We start from the raw sequence: 21446 nt of genomic DNA on the forward strand, positions 1-21446 counted from the left end.
CAGTGTTTGAATTAAGATCTCACTGCACTTAAGTATATGTACAGATGGTTGTATTACATAGAATCTCTTGAGATACTGACAGCCAAAAACACAGACTTCAATATTTGTCTTCTGTGTGATTGTATTTAAAATGCATTTTGAGTGATGAGATTGAGAGCTATAGTCAATTATCTTAAGGAAATGTGGCTGGCCGCGCCTTCTGCAGAAAGTTACATGATATTGTGGAGACTTTGCACAGTGTCTAGACATTTCCAACTGCTTCTCTCTTTGCAGGCCTCAGTTGGATGAACCCATTCCAATATATGAAGCCACTGTTGTCATGGAGATGGTTCAGAAGAACAAAGTCAGAAAAAAACAAGTCGTTCAGCTCTGAAATGGTGTCATGATAACTAAATCCTGTAAACAGCTAAAAGATTTGTGCTGTCTTCAGATGTATCAGTGTTCTGGGGCAAATGCTTTAGATCCACTTGAGTGATTTTGCATTTAAAATATTTTGCTCCCCATTTAGATTAAGTTGTTTGGTATTGAAAAGCTCTCCAATTACTATGATAAGATTTGCTTTCTTCACATAACTGACCTCGGGACTAATGCAAATTATTTCATAAAGATTCTGGGCTCCAATATCTGAATAGTTTTTTTCTCATTTTATTTTACACATTTGGTGCTATCTGTAATCTCTTATCAGTTTGCTGCAGCACCTTTTCAACAGCAGAATGATTAATAATGGGTCCATAGAGTTGTGATTGTTAAAATGCTTCCACTCTTTTTATTAGGTACAAATAATTGACGCAATCAAGATAAGGATGTGGATAAATGGCTTAATAGTGGTTTGCTCCACTGATGGATCTTGCAAACTTTGCCAGAAAATAAAAAGATAGTATTTTTAGATAAAAGGATTTCAATAACACTGTCAATTGAACATCAGCTTCATAAGTCTGAAACAACTACTGAATTTACTAGTGAATCCTGTATTTGAGAGATGGCTCTGCAGCGCTTTGTCATTAATATCTCTTGAACAAAAGTTAACATTGAAACCAAAACCGATAGGTTTAAATAATCTGGATTTGGTTTTATACAGGAATACTTCTAGAAACATAGAAAATAGGTGCAGGAGTAGGCCATTCGGCCCTTCGAGCCTGCACTGCCATTCAGTATGATCATGGCTGATCATCCAACTCAGAACCCTGTACCTGCTTTCTCTCCATACCCCCTCATCCCTTTAGCCACAAGGGCCATATCTAACTTCCTCTTAAATATAGCCAATGAACCGGCCTCAACTGTTTCCTGTGGCAGAGAATTCTGCAGATTCACCACTCTCTGTGTGAAGAAGTTTTTCCTCAACTCAGTCCTAAAAGGCTTCCCCTTTATCCTTAAACTGTGACCCCTCGTTCTGTTCCACTTGCAATGTATCGCATAGACCTGGAGATTTGAAATCATTCTCTCGTGGGCTAAAGCAATTCTATTAGCCCAGCACAGTAAGCCTGCTTGCAAGAGTTTGTTTATGTCAATAAAATCTGATGCATTGGATTCTGTATGAAAAAAAGCGTTAGCTCCTTTCAGTTTATTGTTAACATTGTTTTCCAGAACAGTGGCTGAATCAAGGACGAAACATGAAACAACTTTGAGTAAATGCATAAATCTAACATCAACATTTGCTCTTGGCCCAACTATTGTAAGAAGGCTGCTCAATAGCTATCCTCGGTTTTAGCTGGTTCCCTTTGGATTTCTCATATCTTTCCTCCATTGCTGTCACAGAATATCGAACAGTACAGCACAGCCACAACACCTGCTGATCATGATGCCAATTTAGATAGATAGATAGATAGATAGATACTTTATTCATCCCCATGGGGAAATTCAACATTTTTTCCAATGTCCCATACACTTGTTGTAGCAAAAACTCATTACATACAATACTTAACTCAGTAATAATATGATATGCATCTAAATCACTAACTCAAAAAGCATTAATAATAGCTTTTAAAAAGTTCTTAAGTCCTGGCAGTTGAATTGTAAAGCCTAATGGCATTGGGGAGTATTGACCTCTTCATCCTGTCTGAGGAGCATTGCATCGACAGTAACCTGTCGCTGAAACTGCTTCTCTGTCTCTGGATGGTGCTATGTAGAGGATGTTCAGGGTTTTCCATAATTGACCGTAGCCTACTCAGCGCCCTTCGCTCAGCTACCGATGTTAAACTCTCCAGTACTTTGCCCACGACAGAGCCCGCCTTCCTTATCAGCTTATTAAGACGTGAGGCGTCCGTCTTCTTAATGCTTCCTCCCCAACACGCCACCACAAAGAAGAGGGCGCTCTCAACAACTGACCTATAGAACATCATCAGCATCTCACTGCAGACATTGAATGACGCCAACCTTCTAAGGAAGTACAGTCGACTCTGTGCCTTCCTGCTACAAGACCATAAGATATAGAAGCAGAATTAGTCCATTGAGTCCACTCCATCATTTATCATGGTTGATCCATTTTTCCTCTCAGGCCCAATCTCCTGCCTTCTCCCCATATCCCTTCATGCCCCAACCAATCAAGAATCTGTCAAACTCTGCCCTAAAAATATGTAAAGACTTGCCCTCCACAGCTGCCTGTGGCATTAATTCCACAGATTCACCACTCTCTGGCTTAAGAAATTCCTCCTCATCTCCATTCTAAGCTATTCACATTTATTTGATTATGTTCTATATCCTTCCCTTGGATGCCTGTTTAAAATGCCTCCTAAACATTGCTATCATATCTGCTTCCATCATCTCTCCTGGGAATATATTTCAGGCACCTATCTCTTAGTGTTTTTAAAAAAAAAACTCATCTCCTTTTTGACCTTCCCCTCTCAGCTTAAAGCTACTCTCTCCACTATATGACATAGAAACATAGAAAATCTACAGCACAATACAGGCCCTTTGGCCCATAAAGTTGTGCCAAACATGTCCCTACCTTAGAAATTACTAGGCTTACCCATAGCCCTCTATTTTTCTAAGCTCCATGTACCTATCCAAAAGTCTCTTAAAAGACCCTATTGTATCCGCCTCCACCACCGTTGCTGGCAGCCCATTCCACGCACTCACCATTCTCTGAGTAAAACACTTACCCCTGACATCTCCTCTCTACCTACTCCCCAGCACCTTAAACCTGTGTCCTCTTGTGGCAACCATTTCAGCCCTGGGAAAAAGCCTCTGCCATTTCCACTCTGGAGAAAAGACATCCCCCTCACCACCCCTCCACCCCACAATGACCTCCAGAGAGAGAAAACAATCCCAGTTTATTCAACTTCTCCTTACAGCTGGTGCTCTTTATCCAGGCAGAATCCTGGTGAGCCTTATCTTCACCTTTTTTTTAAACCTCCTCTTCCTTTGATACAGCAACAAAAACTCCCCAGAATACTCTACATACAGCCTACTCAAAGAGTCATACAGCTACTTAACATGCCAAATGCTGAAGTCAAACTTTACATCTGCTTTCTTTGCCACCCTATCGATTTCCAGTGTAAGTTCATTGTCATTGAACCAAACACAGGTGTATATATAGCTAAACAAAACATCATTCCTCTGGGAACAAGGTGCATAACACAGTATGTAGTCATACACAACACATATAGTTACAATCCAGCATATACAGACACAAAGTAATATTAGCACAAATCCTCGAGTGGCATGGCCTGGATATTGATAGGTTGGTTAATAATGTCTAACAGCGTCTTACTAGCATAAGACAAATATTTGCACCATTTGTTAGAGCCAGAAAGGCTGCTATTTTGCCAATCTGCTTGTGTTATCATTTTCAGGGAGCGATGAACCCTGCAGTCCCCAACTCAAGTACATGTCCAGGCACTGTTAGGTCTTTTGACTCCACCATCCTTTCAGTCAGTGAATTCCAGACCCTACCATATGTTGAGTGAATACATACTTTTTATCACCTCCATTCTGATCCCTATAACACTTACAAAACTCAGATATGGAATAAATTTATGCATGTTAATTAAACATCTATTCCAAAGAAAGCAATCTTGTCTTATCCAGTCTTTTCTCGTAACTATAGTTTTCCAGCCCTGGCAACGTCTTTGAAGGAGTCCCTAAGGTAACTCCTGCAACAGCCCCGGTGTCAAACTGTATCAGTCTCTGCCATTCTTTCAGAATCATCAGCTGCATGGAATTTGTTCTCCATTTTGTATTGCCCTGGCTTGTGCATCATCTACATCCATGGTTGACCTCAACCAACAGTGGGCCTAAAGTGTCTGAAAATTATATACAATTAGATCTTCTCTATAACACAATGGTCAGTACTCTGTTCTTGCTAACGAGTCTTGTATGAAATTCTAGCATAGTTCCCAGCTCTTATATTAAAGTAAAGGATCCTGTGTACCCTTTCAAGCTTTTTATTGACCTGTACTTTAAGGTCCATCTGTTCCCCCATCCAATAGTCTCCTGTTTATTCCCTGGATTTGTCATCTCATAAATGTATGGCCAATTATTTTCCTGGATTAAATTACTATTTATATTTTTCTGCCCAACTAATCAGACCATCAATACTTTCTATAGATGTGGTGTCAAGGTATTTGGATGAACATGATAAAATTGGACAAAATTAGGATGGTTTCCTTAAGGAGAAATCTTGCCTGATAAATCTGTTGGAATTCTTTGAGGGAACAACAGACAGGATAGACAAAGGAGAGTCAGTGGATGTAGTGTACTTGGATTTGCAGAAGGACTTTGACTTAAAGTGTTGCACATGAGGCTACTAAACAAGGTAAGAGCCCCTGGTATTACAGGAAAGATACCAGCATGAATGGAAAATTGGCTGATTGGCAAGGAGCAAAGAATGGGAATAAAGGGGGCCTTTTCTGGTTGGATGCAGGTGACTAGTGGTGTTCTACAGGGGTCAGTGTTAGGACCACTTCTTTTCATGTTATTTGTCAATGATTTTGATGATGGAACTTATGGCTTTGTGGCCAAGTTTGCAAATGAAGGGATAGGAAGTGTTGAGGAAACTGCAGAAGAACTCAGATAGATTAGGAGAATGGGCAAAGTAATGGCAAATGGAATATAATGTCAGGAAGTGTACTTTGGTTGAAGGAATACTGGCATAGACTACTTTCTAAGTGGGGAGAAAATTCAAAAATCAAAGGTGCAAAGGGACTTGGGAATCCTTATGCAGGATTCCCAAAATGTTAATTTGAAGGTTGAGTCAATAGTCAAAAGGTAAATGCAATGTTAGCTTTCATTTCAAGAGGGCTAGAATATAAAAGTAAGGATGCAATTCTGAGGCTTTGAAAGGCACTGGTCAGTCTGCACTTCAAGATTTCAAGACTGATAATGTCATTCTCAGTACACAAGTGTAAAGGAGAACAAAATAAGTGTAACTCTGGATCCGATGTAGCACAAAAAAAACAATAATGATAAAAAATACAATAAACATAAATGCATAACATAGCTTATGTACATACCTTGATTGTATGTCTACAAAGTGACGCTAGGCACAGGAGCATTGGTACATAATGAGACTCCGACAAAAAATGATAAAGTAGTGGTGGTGGGGGGTGTACGTTGATAGGTGTTGATCAGCCTTACTGCTTGGTGAAAGTAACTCTTGAGTCTGGGGATTCTGGTGTGGATGCTACACAGCTTTCTCCCTGCTGGAAGTGGGACATACATGACCAAGAACAGGGTGGGTGTGATCCTTCATAATGTTACTGGCCTTTCTCTAGCATCTTTCTGTATATATGTCCTTGACGGCAGGTAGGTTGGTGCCAGTGATGCCTTGGAATACTGTGTGCAATTTCAGACTCCTTATCTAAGATATCTAGCATTGTAGCGGGTCCAGAGGAGGTTCACAAGAATGATGCCTGGGAATTAAAGGATTAATAGATGAGGAGCATTTGATAGTTCTGGCCTGTACGCACTGGAATTTAGAAGATGGGGGGTGGGGGGGGGCATCTCATTGAAACCTATCAATTAGTGAAAGGCCCAGACAGAGTGGATATGGAGAGGATGTTTCCTATAACAGGGAAGTCTAGGATCAGAAAGCACAGCCTCAGAATAGAGGTATGTCCATTTAGAACAGAGATGAGGAAGAATTTCTTTAGCCAGAGGGTACTGATTCTGTGGAATTCAGTGTCACGGGCAGCTGTAGAAGCTTATTTATTGGGTGTAAAGTGGAGGCTGATAGGTTCTTGATTAGTCAAGGCCATCCAGGCTTTTGGATTGGGAGGGGTTATAAATCAGCCATGATAGAATGGCGAAGCAGACCAAATGGGTTGACTAGCCTAGTTCTACTCCTTTGTCTGGTAGCCTCCCTCTATTGTAAAGATTCCTTTGTGTTAATCACAAGGCCAATATTTATTATCTGCAAACTTGTCATTGCCTCTGTTATGGGTCTGAATCACTAATGTGTATTTGAAAAAGAAAGGAACCAAGCATTTAACCCTGTGGAAGCCCTCTGCATTGGTCTTAGTCACAAAAATACCATTAACCTTTACCCTCATCACTGACAGTATTTTGTATGTAATTGGCACCTTACCTTGGGTCTCAAAGGGTCTGGTTCAAAGCTGGCACAGACACAGTAGGTCAAAGGGCTACTTCTACACTATTAGCATTACTTTTTTAACTAGCTTGTTGTGTGGGTAAGCGAAACCTGCGTTGGTTAATGTTACTGAGCCTGCCTTCACCATCTCTGCAGGCAGTACAAAGGGGACTTCTGCCCCACGTGTGGCATCACTGACATGAATAATTCCTGCATCTTCCGATATGGATGTGTTGTATCTAGAAATGGATGTTACAGAATACAAAATATGCTTTTAAACTGCAGCTTGATTTTGATACAATTAATCTCAATGCACAAGTTTCCCACATTTGCCATGATCCTGTAAATAAGACAGCAGAATGAAACAGCTCATTATTTCAGGCATGCGTAAACCTGCTCATGGAGCATGCAAATTAATTGTTTACATCATAGTGGCATTACCAGTAAATGGTTCACTCCTATGTGTACAATGTGTTTTTTTTCCCAAGAAAGGTGTTAGGAACCAGCAGTTGAAGCTCATCTTTCAACAAAATAATTATTTTCACAATGTGCTGTATTCCTTTAGAAGCCATAATCAATCAAGTAGATGGAAGCCAGCCAGCTCCATCACAGTCACAAGCCTCCCTACCATCGAGGACATCTACAAAAGGAGATGCCTCGAGGAAGCAGCATCCTTCTTTAACGACTCTCACCATCCCGGGCATGTCCCCTTCTCATTACTACCATCAGGGAAGAGGTACAGGAGCCTGAAGATGCACACTCAACATTTTAGGGAAAGCTTCATCCTCTCTGCCATCGGTTTTCATGGATTCATCAACGCAATCTCACTATTCTTCTTCTGCACTATTTATTTCTTATTGTAACTTAGTATTTTTTGTCTTGCACCATTGTGCTGTCACAGAACAACAAATTGCATGACATATGTCAGTGATAATAAATCAGATTCATGTTATTCTGTTTTTACTAGTCCGTGCTGGATTTAACTGCAAGTACAAAGCAGTCATCCACTTGCATTTGTTCCAATGTAATCACAAACCACATCAGCAGCTTGTGTATCTGATAGCAACTGCACCAGACCACTGTGCATCAACCACTCTCTTAGATTTTCCATCATTCCTTGTGCTGAGGTTCCACTCTGCTAATAGCAACTTCCCTGGAACAGCAGGGCATTCACTCTTTGAGCTGTGATGGACCGAGTTTGGGAAATCACCTTTTCCAGTCTCTGATGGAGACTTTTCCAGTCTCCATCGATATTAGCATTTACTACAGAAACCTCTGAAAGCAATTATAAACCGATTCACAATGAACTGTTTGGCACATGTTTTTCCAAGTCCAAACAGCTGTTCAATCCTGCTGTCCGATCCAACAACAGGGAGCACAGCCAGCCTCTGCATTCCGAATGTCACCTGGGAGTAGCGACCTTCATATCTTGTAGCACTTGCATCGACGCCTGGAGTATCCCAAACTCCTCTCTCCGCAGGGCTGCCACCAACTCCAGCTGCTCTGAGATCTCGGCTCCATCATCTGATAGCTTGGAAAACTGGAAACAGGGAGGCAAAATAAAACCAGAACAAGATTAGAAAGCATCTCAGAAATATATTCAATCCCCATGGAAAATCCCAGCAACCTTGGAAATAGGAATTTGGCTCTTTGGTTATGGCTCTTTTCATAGAGTCATTCTGACACCGGTATTTCCAGTAAGATGGCAGCACGTGAAAATGCAGCAGCCTCTCGGGGGGCCAAACAAAGCTGCTTTTTTCTTCGTAAAATTCGTTTTTTACGATCCAAAGACAATTCTACTCCAAGAGCACTGGGCACTGCAGGGCTACTCCATCAGTGATTGAAGTGGCTGGACTGGTGTCGGTGGTGGAGCCAGCCAAGGTGTCAAAGTGGTCTTCCATGGTGTCGAAGGAGCTGGTCAGGATATCGGAGGAGCTGACCTGGCAGATCGTGCTGTTGCCCGCTACTCCAGAGCAGTGTGTAGTTGGTGCATTTTAACTGTGGGAGATTGTCCCGGACATTTCACTTGCAATCACATGACTGTGTTGGACAGTGACAACGTAAGTTGCCGCAGCCCTGTTACCCTTGTCTGGTGGAGGGACAGTTGATATGAAAGCTGTGTAGTCTCAGTTGTAGTGAGAACTAGGCCTCATGCCTCAGGCTTGCCGGCTGCTGCAGACCATGTGAGAGACACGTATGGTAGAGCTTGGCTGGGGCCTGGCCTCACCCATTGGTGCTGCCTTCCTATGTTTGCTTGCTGTTTTTGAACCTTTTGCACCTTTGCCCCAGAGGAACACTGTCTCGTTCAGCTGTAGCTATGTATGGTTTGAATGATAATTAAACTTGATTTGATTTGATAATACATGGGGGAAATTTGGCCCAACTCATCCATGCCTTTCTAAGTTAGTTCCTTTTGCCCATATCCCTCCGAATCTTTCCTGTCCAAGTACTTTTGAATGTTGTTATTGCACCTGCCTCAACCACTAACTGGCACCTTAAAACCAGTCACTTCGGGCAGATGGGGTTCATCAGCTGTGGTTGGCAGCTCATCTAGGAGAAGGGAAACTCTGATTTCAAACCTCCACTGCCCTCCTGTTATACCCACTCATGGGGAAGGCTTCAGGAATAAACCCCAAGAGAAAAGCCTGGAGCTGGAGTTCCAAAGACAGTCCTACATTGAGTTCAATGCTGACGGGCAAGATGCGCCAGGATGAGAGAACATGTCTTATGTAAATAAGTTGCACGCGCTAGGGCTTTTCTCTTTGGAGCGATAGAGGATGAGAGGTGACTTGACAGAGTTGTAGGGGCATGGATATGGTGGACAGCCAGAACCTTTTCCCCCCATAATGGCATTGGCCAATATCAGAAGACATCCATTTAAGGTGAGTGGAGAAAAATTTGGCCAGTATTTCAGGGGCAGGTTTTTACACAGAGTGGTGGGTGTCTGGAACACACTGCCAGGGTTGGTGGTAGTGGTTGATACAATAAGAATGTGTAAAAGATTCTTAGATAAGCACATAGATGTAAGAAAAACGGAGGGTTATGGGCTGCGTAGGAGGGAATGGCTAGATTGATTGTAGAGTTGGTTTATATAGATTTAAGATCTTTAAAAATTAGCTTTATTTGTCACATGCATCGAAACATACAGTGAAATTCTTGTTTTCATCATGTCAAATCAGTGAGTATTGTGTTAGAAGCAATCTGCAACGGTCACATGCTTCCAGCACCAGTAAAACATGCCCACAACTTAACAGCCATAGCTCTAACTGTACATCTTTGGAGTGTGGATGGAAACCGGAGCACCCAGAGGAAACTCGCACAGACACGGGGAGAACGTACATGCTCATTGTCAACACAGCTGTAGGAATCGAATCCGGATGGGTGATCAGTAATAAGTAATTGCACTAAACTGCTACAGTACTGAGCTGGCCCCGCATCATTAGCACAACACTGTGCTGTACTGTTCCATGTGACCAACCTCTCTTTTAAAGGCAAATTGATCCTTTCAGTTTCCCCTGCAAAGGCCATCGTGATTTAAAACAGTCATCGCAAACTGACCAGATAATCCTATCAACGTTCTGCAAGTTGCTTCCATTGCTCAACCCAGGCATGGTAAATCTGAATCTCTGAATGAGGAGACTTTGCTACATGCAGACGTTGCAATTTGGTGCTCAGATCAAAACAAAGAATTTGTTCATTCACAGAAACTGGACATAATAATCATTCAGAATTTTGCCCACTTCATTTGAAGTTTGGTCAGACAGACATGGCAGTAACTCTGCCAACTCTGTGAGGAGCACTTGGAGTCAGTGCTTTATGCCTCTGGTCATACTACTGCTGTTACAGCCTGGATTTGACACAGAAACAGCAGGCAGAACATATACAAGACGAGCATTTCTTTACTCATTTTGGCCCAGCCAGTATTTCCAGCGATCTTTCTTACAGTCTAACAATTCACGGTACCATTTCTCCTCTCTAATTCTGGCAGTCTCTGCTACCCTGGTATTATCTCTTACTTGTAGGTGGCTCTGCTACATCTGCCTATGGGATTCCATCAGTGTAATTGGAGCCGGCGGTGGAGAGGCACAAAGCATTCATTCTCTCTTCAATGCTCATCCGGAGGAGCCCTCCTTGCAACACTCACATTCAGAAACAGGATTGGAGTTTAGTAAAATGGATACTGGCCTTAATGAAAATTGTATGACACTCATCTGTATTGGCTGAGGTACCTAACAAGCAAGAACCCTACACCAGTTTGCTTCAAATAAAGCAGCAAACCCAGATTTCTCTTATTAAAAATCTACGCAAATAAATATTCTTTAGCCCCCCCCCCCAAAGTGTGAGGAAATTTTACATCATACGAGGCAGTGAAAATAAATCTTATTCTGAAATGACAAAACTCAGGTAGACAGATGTTTCCAAAAATCTTTGTTTCTAAACTAAATACAGCAAAATACAATTCCGAAAGCAGATCTTCATTTCAGCTTCTGGCTTTTTAATGTTTAGAATCAGAATTTGATTATTATTGACCTAAATGACCTGATTTTTTTTTTACATAACGTACACAAAATGCTGAGGAACTCGAACAGGCAGCGTCTATGGAAAGGAGTAAAAAGTCAATCAATGCTTCAGCCAAGACCCTGCGTACGTTTTGCAGCAGCAGAACTGTGCAAAGATATAAAAATTACTCTAAATTACAAAAATACATAAATAGAGCAAAAGGGAAAAACAGTCCATTTGACCAATGTCTGGTCTGGGGTGGGGGTGGGGGCCTGAACCAGATTGAAATAAGCTGCAGAAAGTTGTAAAGACAGCCAGCTCCATCCTGGGCACTAGCCTCCCCAGTAGCATACAACATGAGGGCCCCCAGCACCCAGGTCATAGTCATACACACATATACATACACACACCCACACACACACATATACATACACACACCCACACACACACTTATGGTAATTTAGTTTTTATTATACATTGCATGGTACCACAGCCACAAAAATAACAAATTTCCAGTGATATTTAACCTGATTTTGGTTCAAAAATCTGATGGCAGAGGGAAAGAAGCCATTCTTAAATCATTGAGTATTGGCCTTCAGCATCAGAATCAGATTTAAAATCACCAGAATATGTTGTGAGATTTGTTAACTTTACAGCTGCAGTACAATGAAGTACATGGTAATATAGAGAAAAAACAAGAGTTACATTAAGTTTATATATGCCTATTAAGTAGTTAAGTTAAAATAAGTAGTGCTAAAAAAAAACCAAATAAAAAGTAGTGAGGTAGTGTTCGTGGATTCAATGTCCATTTAGAAACCAGACAGCAGAGGGGAAGAAACTGTAACTGGATCACTGAGTGTGTGCCTTTAGGCTTCTGTACCTCCTTCCTGATGGTAACAATGAGAAGAGGACACGTCCTGGGTGTTTGGGGTCCTTAATGATAGACACCACCTTCCTAAGGGACCACTCCTTGAAGATGTCTTGGATACGATGGAGGCTAGTACCCATGACGGAACCGACTAATTTTATAAATTTCTACAACTTACTTTTATCCTGTGCAGTAGCCTCCCTATACAAAATGGTAACGCAGCCAGCCAGAATGCTTTCCACAGTACATTTGTAGATTTTTTCAAGTGTTTTTAGTGGAAACACGAAATTTCCCCAAACTCTTAATAGCCACTGTCTTGCCTTCTTTATGTTGTGTCCAGATTAGGTCCTCAGAGATATTAACACCCAGGAATTTGAAACTGCTCACTCTCTCCACTTCTGATCCCTCTATGAGGATTGGTGTGTGTTCCCTTGTCTTACTCTTCCTGAAGTCCACAACCAGTTCTTTGGTCTTACTGATGTGAGTGCAAGATTGTTGCTGCGACACCACTCAACTAACTGGTATATCTCATTCCTGTACCCCCTTTTGATGCCATCTGAAATTCTGCAAACAATGGTTGTATCATCAGCAAATTTATGGATTCCTGCAACTCCTCCCCAATGGCAGTAACCATGAGAGGTCATGTCTCTGATGGCAAGTTCACATTTACACATCTCCACTTACTGCACAGATGGGATGTATAAATTAGCTGTTCAGATGGTGACTGGAACCTGGAATTTTTAAACTTAAGCTAATTAAGAAGAGGGACGCCTCACGTCTTAATAAGCTGGTAAGGAAGGCGGGCTCTGTCGTGGGCACAGAACTGGAGAGTATGACATCGGTAGCAGAGCGAAGGGCGCTGAGTAGGCTACGGTCCAATCATGGAAAACCCTGAACATCCACTGCATAGCACCATCCAGAGACAGAGAAGCAGCTTCAGCGGCAGGTTGCTATCGATGCAATGCTCCTCAGACAGGATGAAGAGATCATTACTCCCCAATGCCATTCGGCTTTACAATTCAACCGCCAGGGGTACGATATGTTAAAGTGCCGGGGTTATGACTGAGCTTAAGTTACCATTCAATGTATCTTAGTAAACTATTTAAGAACTTTTTAAAGCTATTTATTAATGCTTTTTTTGAGAGGGTGATTTTAGATGCATATCATATTTATACTGAGTTAAGTATTGTATGTAATTAGTTTTTGATACAATAAGTGTATGGGACATTGGAAAAATTTTGAATTTCCCCATGGGGATGAATAAAGTAAGTATCTATCTATCTATCTATCTATAGCAGAACATGCTGGAATTCCTCAGCAGGTCGAGCAGGATCTGTAGACTGATGGTCTTTTGTCAAATCTGCGAAAAGTTTTAAGATGCAGAGCAGGTGATGATAGTGGGGGAAAGAGGAGAGACAGAGAAAATGCAAAGGAGCTCAGGGGAGACCGACATATCTCAGAAAGGATGTGTTGTCATTGGAGAGAGTCCAGAGGAGGTTCATGAGGATGATTCCAGGAATAAAGGGGTATCTATGAGGAACGTTGGACTGCTTTGAGCCAATAGTTCACTGGAATTTAGAAGAATACAGGGGGATCTTATTGAAACCTACCAAATATTGAAAGGACTAGATAGGGTGGATGTGGAGAGGATGTTTCCTGTGGTGGGGGTATCCAGAACTAGAGCGCACAGCCTCAAAACTGAAGGGCAACCCTTTAAAACAGATGTAAGGAGGACATTTTTTAGCCAGAGAGTAGTGAGTCTGTGGAATGATCTGCCACAGACTGCAGTGGAGGCCAAGTGCATGGGCAGAAGTTGATAGTTTCCTGATCGGTCAGGGCATCAAAAGATGTGGTGAGAAGGCAGGTGTATGGGGTTGAATGGGATCGGAGATCAGCCAGGATGGAATATTGGAGCAGACTTGATGGGCTGAATGGCCTAATTCTGCTCCTATCTTACGGACTCAAAAAAAAAGAGGAGAATCTATTGTTGGCAGAATTTCAGATGGTGATGAGAAGGCGTACAGGAGTGAGATATATCATCTAGTTGAGTGATGTCACAGCAAAACCTTGCATTCAATATCAGTAAGACCAAAGGTTTGGGTTGTGGAATTCAGAAAGGGTAAGGTGAGGGAACACACACCAGTCCTCACAGAGGGATCAGAAGTGGAGAGAGTGAGCAATTTCAAGTCCTGGGTGTCAAGATCTCTGAGGATCTATCCTGGGCCCAACATAATGATGCAGTTATAAAGAAAGCATGACAGAAGCTATATTTCATTAGGAGTTTGAGAAGATTTGCTACGTCTCCAAAACATGGGAAAATGTCTACAGATGTAAGGTGGAAAGCATTCTAACTGGATGCATCACAGTCTGACATGGGGGGGCCTACTACACAGGATCAGAGTAAGCTGCAAACAGCTGTAAACTTAGTCAGCTCCATCATGACCACTAGTCCTCGTAGGATCCAGGACACCTTCAAGGAGTAATGCCTGAAAAAGGCATTAAGGACTTGCATCACCCAGGACATGCCTTGTTCTCATTGTTACCATCAGGGAGGAGGTACAGAAACCTGAAGGCACACACTCAACAATTCAGGAACAGCTTCTTCCCCTCTGCCATTGCACTGATCAGAAAAGTGGCAGTGAATAACAGATAGCTCTGGAGAATGTCTAAACAAAATGATTTTGTGTTTTATTTCAGATTTCTACCTTTTTTCTTACCATTTTACAATGTAATCCTAAATATTGCCAGAAGGCAAAAACAACAAAGAAAACTCACCCTTCCTCCTCCCCACCACCTTATTCCGGCTTCTTCTCCCTTCCTTTGCAGTCTTGATGAAGGGTCTCAAAGCAAAACATTCACTGTCTATTCCTCTCCATAGATGCTGCCTGATCTGCTGAGTTCCTCCAGCATTTTGTGTGTGTGTAACTCTAGATTTCCAGCATCTGCAGAATCTCTTGTGTTAAAAAAAAAATTATCTGCATGTGTTTTCCATTTAGCTCCCTGAGTGTCGCTGTTTGGTGTAATACAAAGCTCAGGAAAGACTGTTGGCTCGAGTAAAGTTATTGAGAGTCAGAAAGAAAACATCAAGCCAGCCAGAATGTCTGAGGGGAAGAGAGAATAGGGTGAGAAAGGGACTCGGACAAGGTTCTCACTCTTCTCATTGCCCTCTTCTCATTGCTACCATCGGGGCGGAGGCACAGGAGCCTGAAAGCACACACTCAGTGATTCAGGAACAGCTTCTACCCCTCTGCCATCCAATTCCTAAATGGGCATTGAACCCATGAACACTACCTCACTACATTTTTCCTCTTTTTACACTACTTATTTAACTTTATATATTATACACACACATATATACCTAACGTAATTTACTTTTTGTAATGTATTGCATTGTACCGCAGTTACATAACAACAAATTTCAAGACATATGTCAGTGATATCAAACCTGAGTCTGATCTTCATACAGCAAACCAAACTATAAACATAAGCCACACAGTACGTGCTAGGGTCAATGAGCTCACAATCCACTTAAGTTGGGATGTCCAGTTAATGAGCAATAACTTCATGAGCAAGACAGTTGAGGATGTCTGGAGTCTGCAGATCTCAGCCCCAGCAAGTGCCAAGAAGTTCACAAAATAAAGAGAAAAACAGACAGGAAAACTGCTGAGTGGGGCATTGCCACTGACATGATGAAAAGATTGGGAACCTCAGTACAGAGAGGAGTTCCAGTACTGGTTTCAGATCCATTTCTACAGACTAGATTCTAGATTCATATTTGTTTATCATGTGTACAATCGAAACACACAGTGAAACGTGTCTTTTGTGTTCACGACGAACACATCCGAGGGGGTGCCGGGGTAAGGCCTCAAGTGTCACCACTCACTCTGCCAGCAACACAGAGAGCATGCCCGCAACGCTTCTCAGAACACACCAGAACAGAATATAAGCAATAGCAAAACAAGCCCCATTCCTCCCCCCTACCCCATCCACCCATGCATGTACACAGTCCTCCAACTCCAGATCAAGCTGTCTTCAGCCTCCAGTGGACTCGAACTCGCATACATTGGGCTTTTGACTTCCCCAGTGGACTCAGAGATTTGCAGACAAAGGGCTCCAGTCAACAGGCCTCGACTTCAAGACTTTCGAATGACTCTCAGGCTTCAATCATCAGCATCAATCCTTACATCCTCAATCCTCGACCACATGAAGACACACCAGTGCCTACATGTCAATAGGAGTTTGAGGAGACGTGAAATGTCACCGAAAATTCTGGCTAATTTCTACAGATGTATCAAGGAGAGCATTCTAACTGGTTACATCAGTATCTGGTGCGGAGGCACCGATGCACCGGATCAGAAAAAGCTGCAGAGAGTTGTAGACTCAACCAGCTTCCCCACCATCAAGGACATCTTCAGAAGGCTGTGCCTTAAGAAGGTGGTATCCACCTTGAAGGACCCTCACCATCCAGGACATGCACTCTTCTTGCTATTACCATCAGGGAGTATAGGAATCCAAAGATGTATAAGCTGGGTTTTTTGGAACAGCATTTTCCCCTCAGCCATCAGATTTCTGAACAGTCCATGAACCCGTTAACATTACTTCACTATTTTACTCTTCTTTTGCACTATTTATTTGCTTTTAATATTCTGTATTTCTTACTGTTCCTTACAGTAATTTTTAGCGTATTGTACCATCATCATCATGTGTTGTGTCATATTGTATTGTACTAAACCGCTGCCGCAAAATAAATTTCACGACATACTGTATGTCAGTGATAACAAGTCTGATTCTGATTCGTACTGGCTGAGAAGCAACGAGCCAATCTCTCATTTTCCAACTCTTTCTCTGCTTCCTTGAAATCTAACACAGGTTCACATAAAGACCTGGTGCAAATTAAACATGGTTCGAAAGAAGATGGCCCAATTGGTCAGATACCAGTTGGATATCTGACTAATACCTCACTTGCAACATCGTGTTCAGTTCTGATCACCTCTTTATCGGAAGGATGTGCAAGCTTTGGAGAATGTGTAGAGGAAATTTACAGGTATGCTTATTGGATTGGAGAGAATGTCCTATGAAGATCGATTGAGTGAGCTAGGGATTTTCTAATTAGAAACCGTTTGGCAAGAGTCTCCCGTCCCAATGAAGTGGCATTGTGTCCCAATTAAACATCTGCTCCAATTAACCAAAGGCCCAATTAACCAGAATCCACTGTACTCTGGAGGTTGTTGATGAAGAGAGTGTGGGGATGAACAAATCTGCATGGAAATCTGTAAAAGCCATACAATAGTGTAAACAGGGGCTGGCAAAGAAATAACAAAGCACGTACTGAACCAGGCTGATCTGATGGTTCAAAATGCCTCACTCCTTGTTGTAATCCTCCTGAGATTCTGTTCCATAACCTTGTTTGACAGGATATTATGTATTTTTAAAATAAGTTTCTATTACCCTTACAAGAACCTTCTTCCTTCCCTACAAATAATCCCTTGGGGTGAATTAGCATTGGAAAAATTATAAATTTCTTGCAAGTTCAATCATCCAGATGTCTACAAAACCAGATTGTTTTAACCAGTAACCACAGAATGTGACAGAGCCGGAGATCAGCATTTGGCTAATCATGAATATCCTCTTTGAAATAGCTATACATTTAGCTATTCCCCAGAGCCATACAAATTTATCGTGAAGCACAGAGTTCATTACCTTTTAAATGTTACTCTTGAACTTGTTTCTACCACCCCCTCATGAAAAAACATTCCACATCATCAAAACTGCATAATAAACTCTCATCTCATTCTTTGTCAACTGTACACCCTGGCCATCAGCTCACTGCCGGATGAATGTAATCTCCACTTTATAACTCGTTATCAATCACCTCATAATTTAAAAAATATCCTTAGTAAATCTTCCTTTATATTCTTTCTTCACTCTCCATGCTTCTCAAATATCTCCATATAGCTCAAGGTTTAAAGATTAGCTTTATTTGTCACATGTACATTGAAACGATCACTGAAATGCGCCATTTTGTGTCAAATCAGTTAGGATTGCACAGGGCAGCCCGTAAATGTCGCCACATTTCTGCCCACAATTTAATAACCACAACCGTATGTTCCCAGATGTTTCAGGTCAGGACTGGAAAGAAAGAGGGTAGATAGCCAGTGGAATGGGGGTTGCGGGAAGGAGATGGAGCCAGAGCTGGCAGTGTTAGGCAGCTTCAGGTGAGGGAGGTGAAAGGCAGTTGAGAGGCTGGGAAGTGAGAATGATGTCATAAACTGGGAGGTGATCGGTGGAAGTGACAAAGTGCTGAGAAACTAGGAATCTGATGGGACAGAATGGTGGAGCATGGAATAAAGGGAGGGATGTGAGGCGGGGAACCAGTGGGAGGGGTATGTGGGTGATGCGCAGATGGAGAGGGTGGGAGAGAGTTAAGTGATGGGGGCCGATGGGATCAGGAGGAGAGAGATAAAAGAAAAGAGGGGGAGTGGTTAGAGAAATTTGAGAATTTGTTATTCACGGTGCCGGGTTGGAGATATAGTCAAGAGGTTTAGTTGTTGTTCACAGCAAACATCAGAATGAGGAAGAAATGTGATCTAAGTGCCTTTGACCGTGAAATGAGTGTTGGGGCCTGACCAGGTGGTTTGAGTATCTCAGAAAATGCTGATCTCCTGGGATTTTCACACATAACGGTCTCTAGGTTTTAGAGAATGGTGCCAAACACAAAAAAAAATCCAGTGAGCTGCAGTTCACTGAGCGAAAACACTTCATTAATGAGAGGTCATGCGCATATTGGTTCAAGCTGACAGGAAGGCAACAGTAACTCAGATAACCACATTATAACAGGGGTGTGCAAAAGAGCATCTCTGAATGCAAAACACGTCATGCCTTGAAGTGGATGGGCTACAGCAGCAGAAGACCACGAACACACACTCGGTGGCCACTTTATTAGATACAGAAAATACCTACTAAAGTGGCAACGTGTGTATGATATGCACTTCCTCGAATTTCTGTTTGGCCATGAACTAACCGAAGAGGAGGCCATGGATAGTCATGGCGGTGTGGGAATGTAAAGTGGAACTGAAGTGACGAGATCCCAGCTGGCACAGAAAGTGCTCACCAAAGTGGTATCCCAATCTACATCCAGTTTCACTGATGGAGACCACAAAAGGAACATCAGGTGCAATAATTAACACTGCTGGATTCAGGGGAACATGGGAACCGTAGACCCAGGAAGCCTCGAGAGAGAGAGAGAGTGTGGGAGTCAGAGACCTCGTGAATCTCAGGATAGCACAGGCCCACGGGACTTTCGGGGAACGAAGGGCTGGTAAAATGGGAGGGAACTTTGGAAACAATACCCAGCGAACAAGATGACAGACCATCAGAATTTCCCAATGGTTGGACAGCAGATGAGGTGGAATTTTATTCTCAGACTGAACAGCACCAGATAAAAACACACTCACCTGTTGTATCACCTTCTGGGTTTCGTTCATAAGATGGAGACAGAGCCTCTCTGCAAGGTCTAGACTGCTCCTCTCGTTCTCATCAGATACATACAACCCAAGCGAGATGTTTTTTCTCAGTGAACTACAGGGCACAAAGAATCGATAACTCAGTTTGGTCCACCTTTTCAGAGTTTCACACTTTGCCTTCAATGTGATAAAAGATAAAGACTAGCTTTGTTTGTCACAAGTACATTGCAACATGGAGTGAAATACATTGTTGCGTCAACAACCAACACAGTTGGAGGGTGTGCTAGGGCAGCCCCCAAGTGTCCCTATGCTTCCACGTCAACATAGTCAGACAATTTACTAACCCTAATTCACACATTTTTGGAGTGTGGGAGGAAACTAGTACCTGGGGGAAACCCTCGCAGTCTCAGGACAGCTGGCGCGATAAACTGTGATGCTATCAGCTACACTACTGTACCACCCCCATTTGCACTCTAGTCCCAGCAGAGAAACTGTAGATGCTGAAAATCCAGAGCAACACGCACAAAATGTTGGAGGAACTCAGCAGGTCAGGCACCATCTATGGGAAGGAATGAAGAGCTGACATTTCAGGAGGATCTCAGCCTGAAATGGCGACTCTTTATTCCTCTCCATAGATGATGGCTGGCCTGCTGAGTTCCTCTAACATTTTTTGTGTGTGTTGAATCCCTGCGAGGACTGCTTTCGTATTTGTTCTTGGAGTATCAGCAATCCAAGGAAAGCTATTTTCCTGTCGTTTAGGTCTTCTTGAATCATTCCAGTCTTTGTTTGTCGGCGCAGCTCCCAGAAAGGAGCTTGTTCGGAATTTCCATGATATCTCCAGAGGGATGAAAGAAGAATGAAACTTAGGGAAAGGAGTTATTCAATTAGATTACATCCTTTGTTCCAGGTTCAAGTCCCACTCAGAGGCATGAAGACAAAAACCTCCAGCCAACAGTCCAATGCAGAACTGAGGAAGAGCAAACTTAGGATGAGGCTGCATCTGTACTCTCAGAACAACATTAGTTCTTCTTCCTTTGCCCGTTACACTGCTGGCGTCTGGGGCAGCAATGAAGATCCTCCACTTCTGGCAACATTCACGGCTTCCTTCATTGTGTCAGTAGCTTCCTCCTGATTTACTGTCAGTTGGGTGGAGACCCAGGAATACCACCACACGCACAAATGTAGAAGGATTCTTCATTGCTGTTTCCATAACTATTTTGTTTGACTAGTCAGGGTTGTTAGCCCCGAGCTGAACTATATCAGTACAACTGTCTAAATTTAAGGGAGTTGAGCCACGTTTATGCAGCCTCCTCTCAGCAGGAGACTTTTAATCCCTAACATTATGAAACTTTCTAAAATATATTTTCTGAAGTTCACTGCCAAATTCTCTGGAATAACACTCCAAGGCTATCAAACCCTTGTTTTTAGTGTGCTTATTTTTAAATTCCAGTGCCCTTGAGATAAATGTCAACATTCCATTAGCAAGTTTTGATTACTGTGCACCGGAGTGTTACGTGTACTTGGGGACCTACCTGTAATAAATGGACTACATTCTTCCCATCGGCTTATTATTAACTTACTGGTTTATTAACATATTTATGGCAATAAAACATAGAACAGTACAGCACAGCAACAGGCCATTCTACCCACAATGGTGTGCTGAACCAGCTGAAAAGCAAATCAAAAACATCCTCCTACCTACACCGTGTCATATCCCTCCATCTTCCTTACATCCATGTGCCTATTCAAACATCTCTTAAAAATCTTTCATGTATTTGCCTCTCCCACCATTCTAGGCAGCCATGACTCACTAAGTGATAAACCTACCCCTCACGCACCCCGTGAACCTGCCCCCTCTCATCTTCAATGCGTGCCCTCTGGGACTAGATATTTCAACCCCAGGAAACAGATACTCTCTGTCCACTCTATCTATGGCTCTTATAATCTTGTAAACCTCTATCAGTTCTCCCTTCAGCCTCTGGCACTTCAGAGAAAACAACTGAAGTTTATCTAGCCTCTCGCGATAGCACATGCCCTCTAAATCAGGCCTCTTCTGCGCCCTTTCCAAAGCTTCAACATCCTTCCTATA

General features: G+C 42.4%; 2 protein-coding genes across 5 annotated transcripts in view; one reads left to right on the forward strand and one right to left on the reverse strand.

Annotated features, from left to right (window-relative positions):
• Window positions 1-1538, forward strand: part of cryzl1 (crystallin, zeta (quinone reductase)-like 1) — a 70128-nt gene extending 68590 nt beyond the window's left edge. For 2 of the 3 annotated variants that reach the window (XM_073044904.1, XM_073044905.1), the window contains exon 13: window positions 274-1538. In XM_073044904.1, the coding sequence (XP_072901005.1) occupies window positions 274-373 (100 nt within the window). In that variant the 3' untranslated portion in view covers window positions 374-1538. The remainder of the gene's footprint in view (window positions 1-273) is intronic. The other variant, XM_073044903.1, reaches the window with a different exon arrangement.
• Window positions 1-21446, reverse strand: part of setd4 (SET domain containing 4) — a 67320-nt gene that overhangs the window by 23356 nt on the left and 22518 nt on the right. The window contains exons 9-10 of one of the 2 annotated variants that reach the window (XM_073044901.1): window positions 19349-19472; window positions 7947-8066 (exon numbers count right to left, since the gene is read on the reverse strand). In XM_073044901.1, the coding sequence (XP_072901002.1) occupies window positions 7947-8066; window positions 19349-19472 (244 nt within the window). Of the gene's footprint in view, window positions 1-1527; window positions 8067-19348; window positions 19473-21446 lie in introns of those variants that run through there. The other variant, XM_073044902.1, reaches the window with a different exon arrangement.

The sequence above is a fragment of the Hemitrygon akajei genome, chromosome 5 (genome assembly GCF_048418815.1).
Source record: "Hemitrygon akajei chromosome 5, sHemAka1.3, whole genome shotgun sequence".
In the NCBI taxonomy this organism is placed as follows: domain Eukaryota; kingdom Metazoa; phylum Chordata; class Chondrichthyes; order Myliobatiformes; family Dasyatidae; genus Hemitrygon; species Hemitrygon akajei.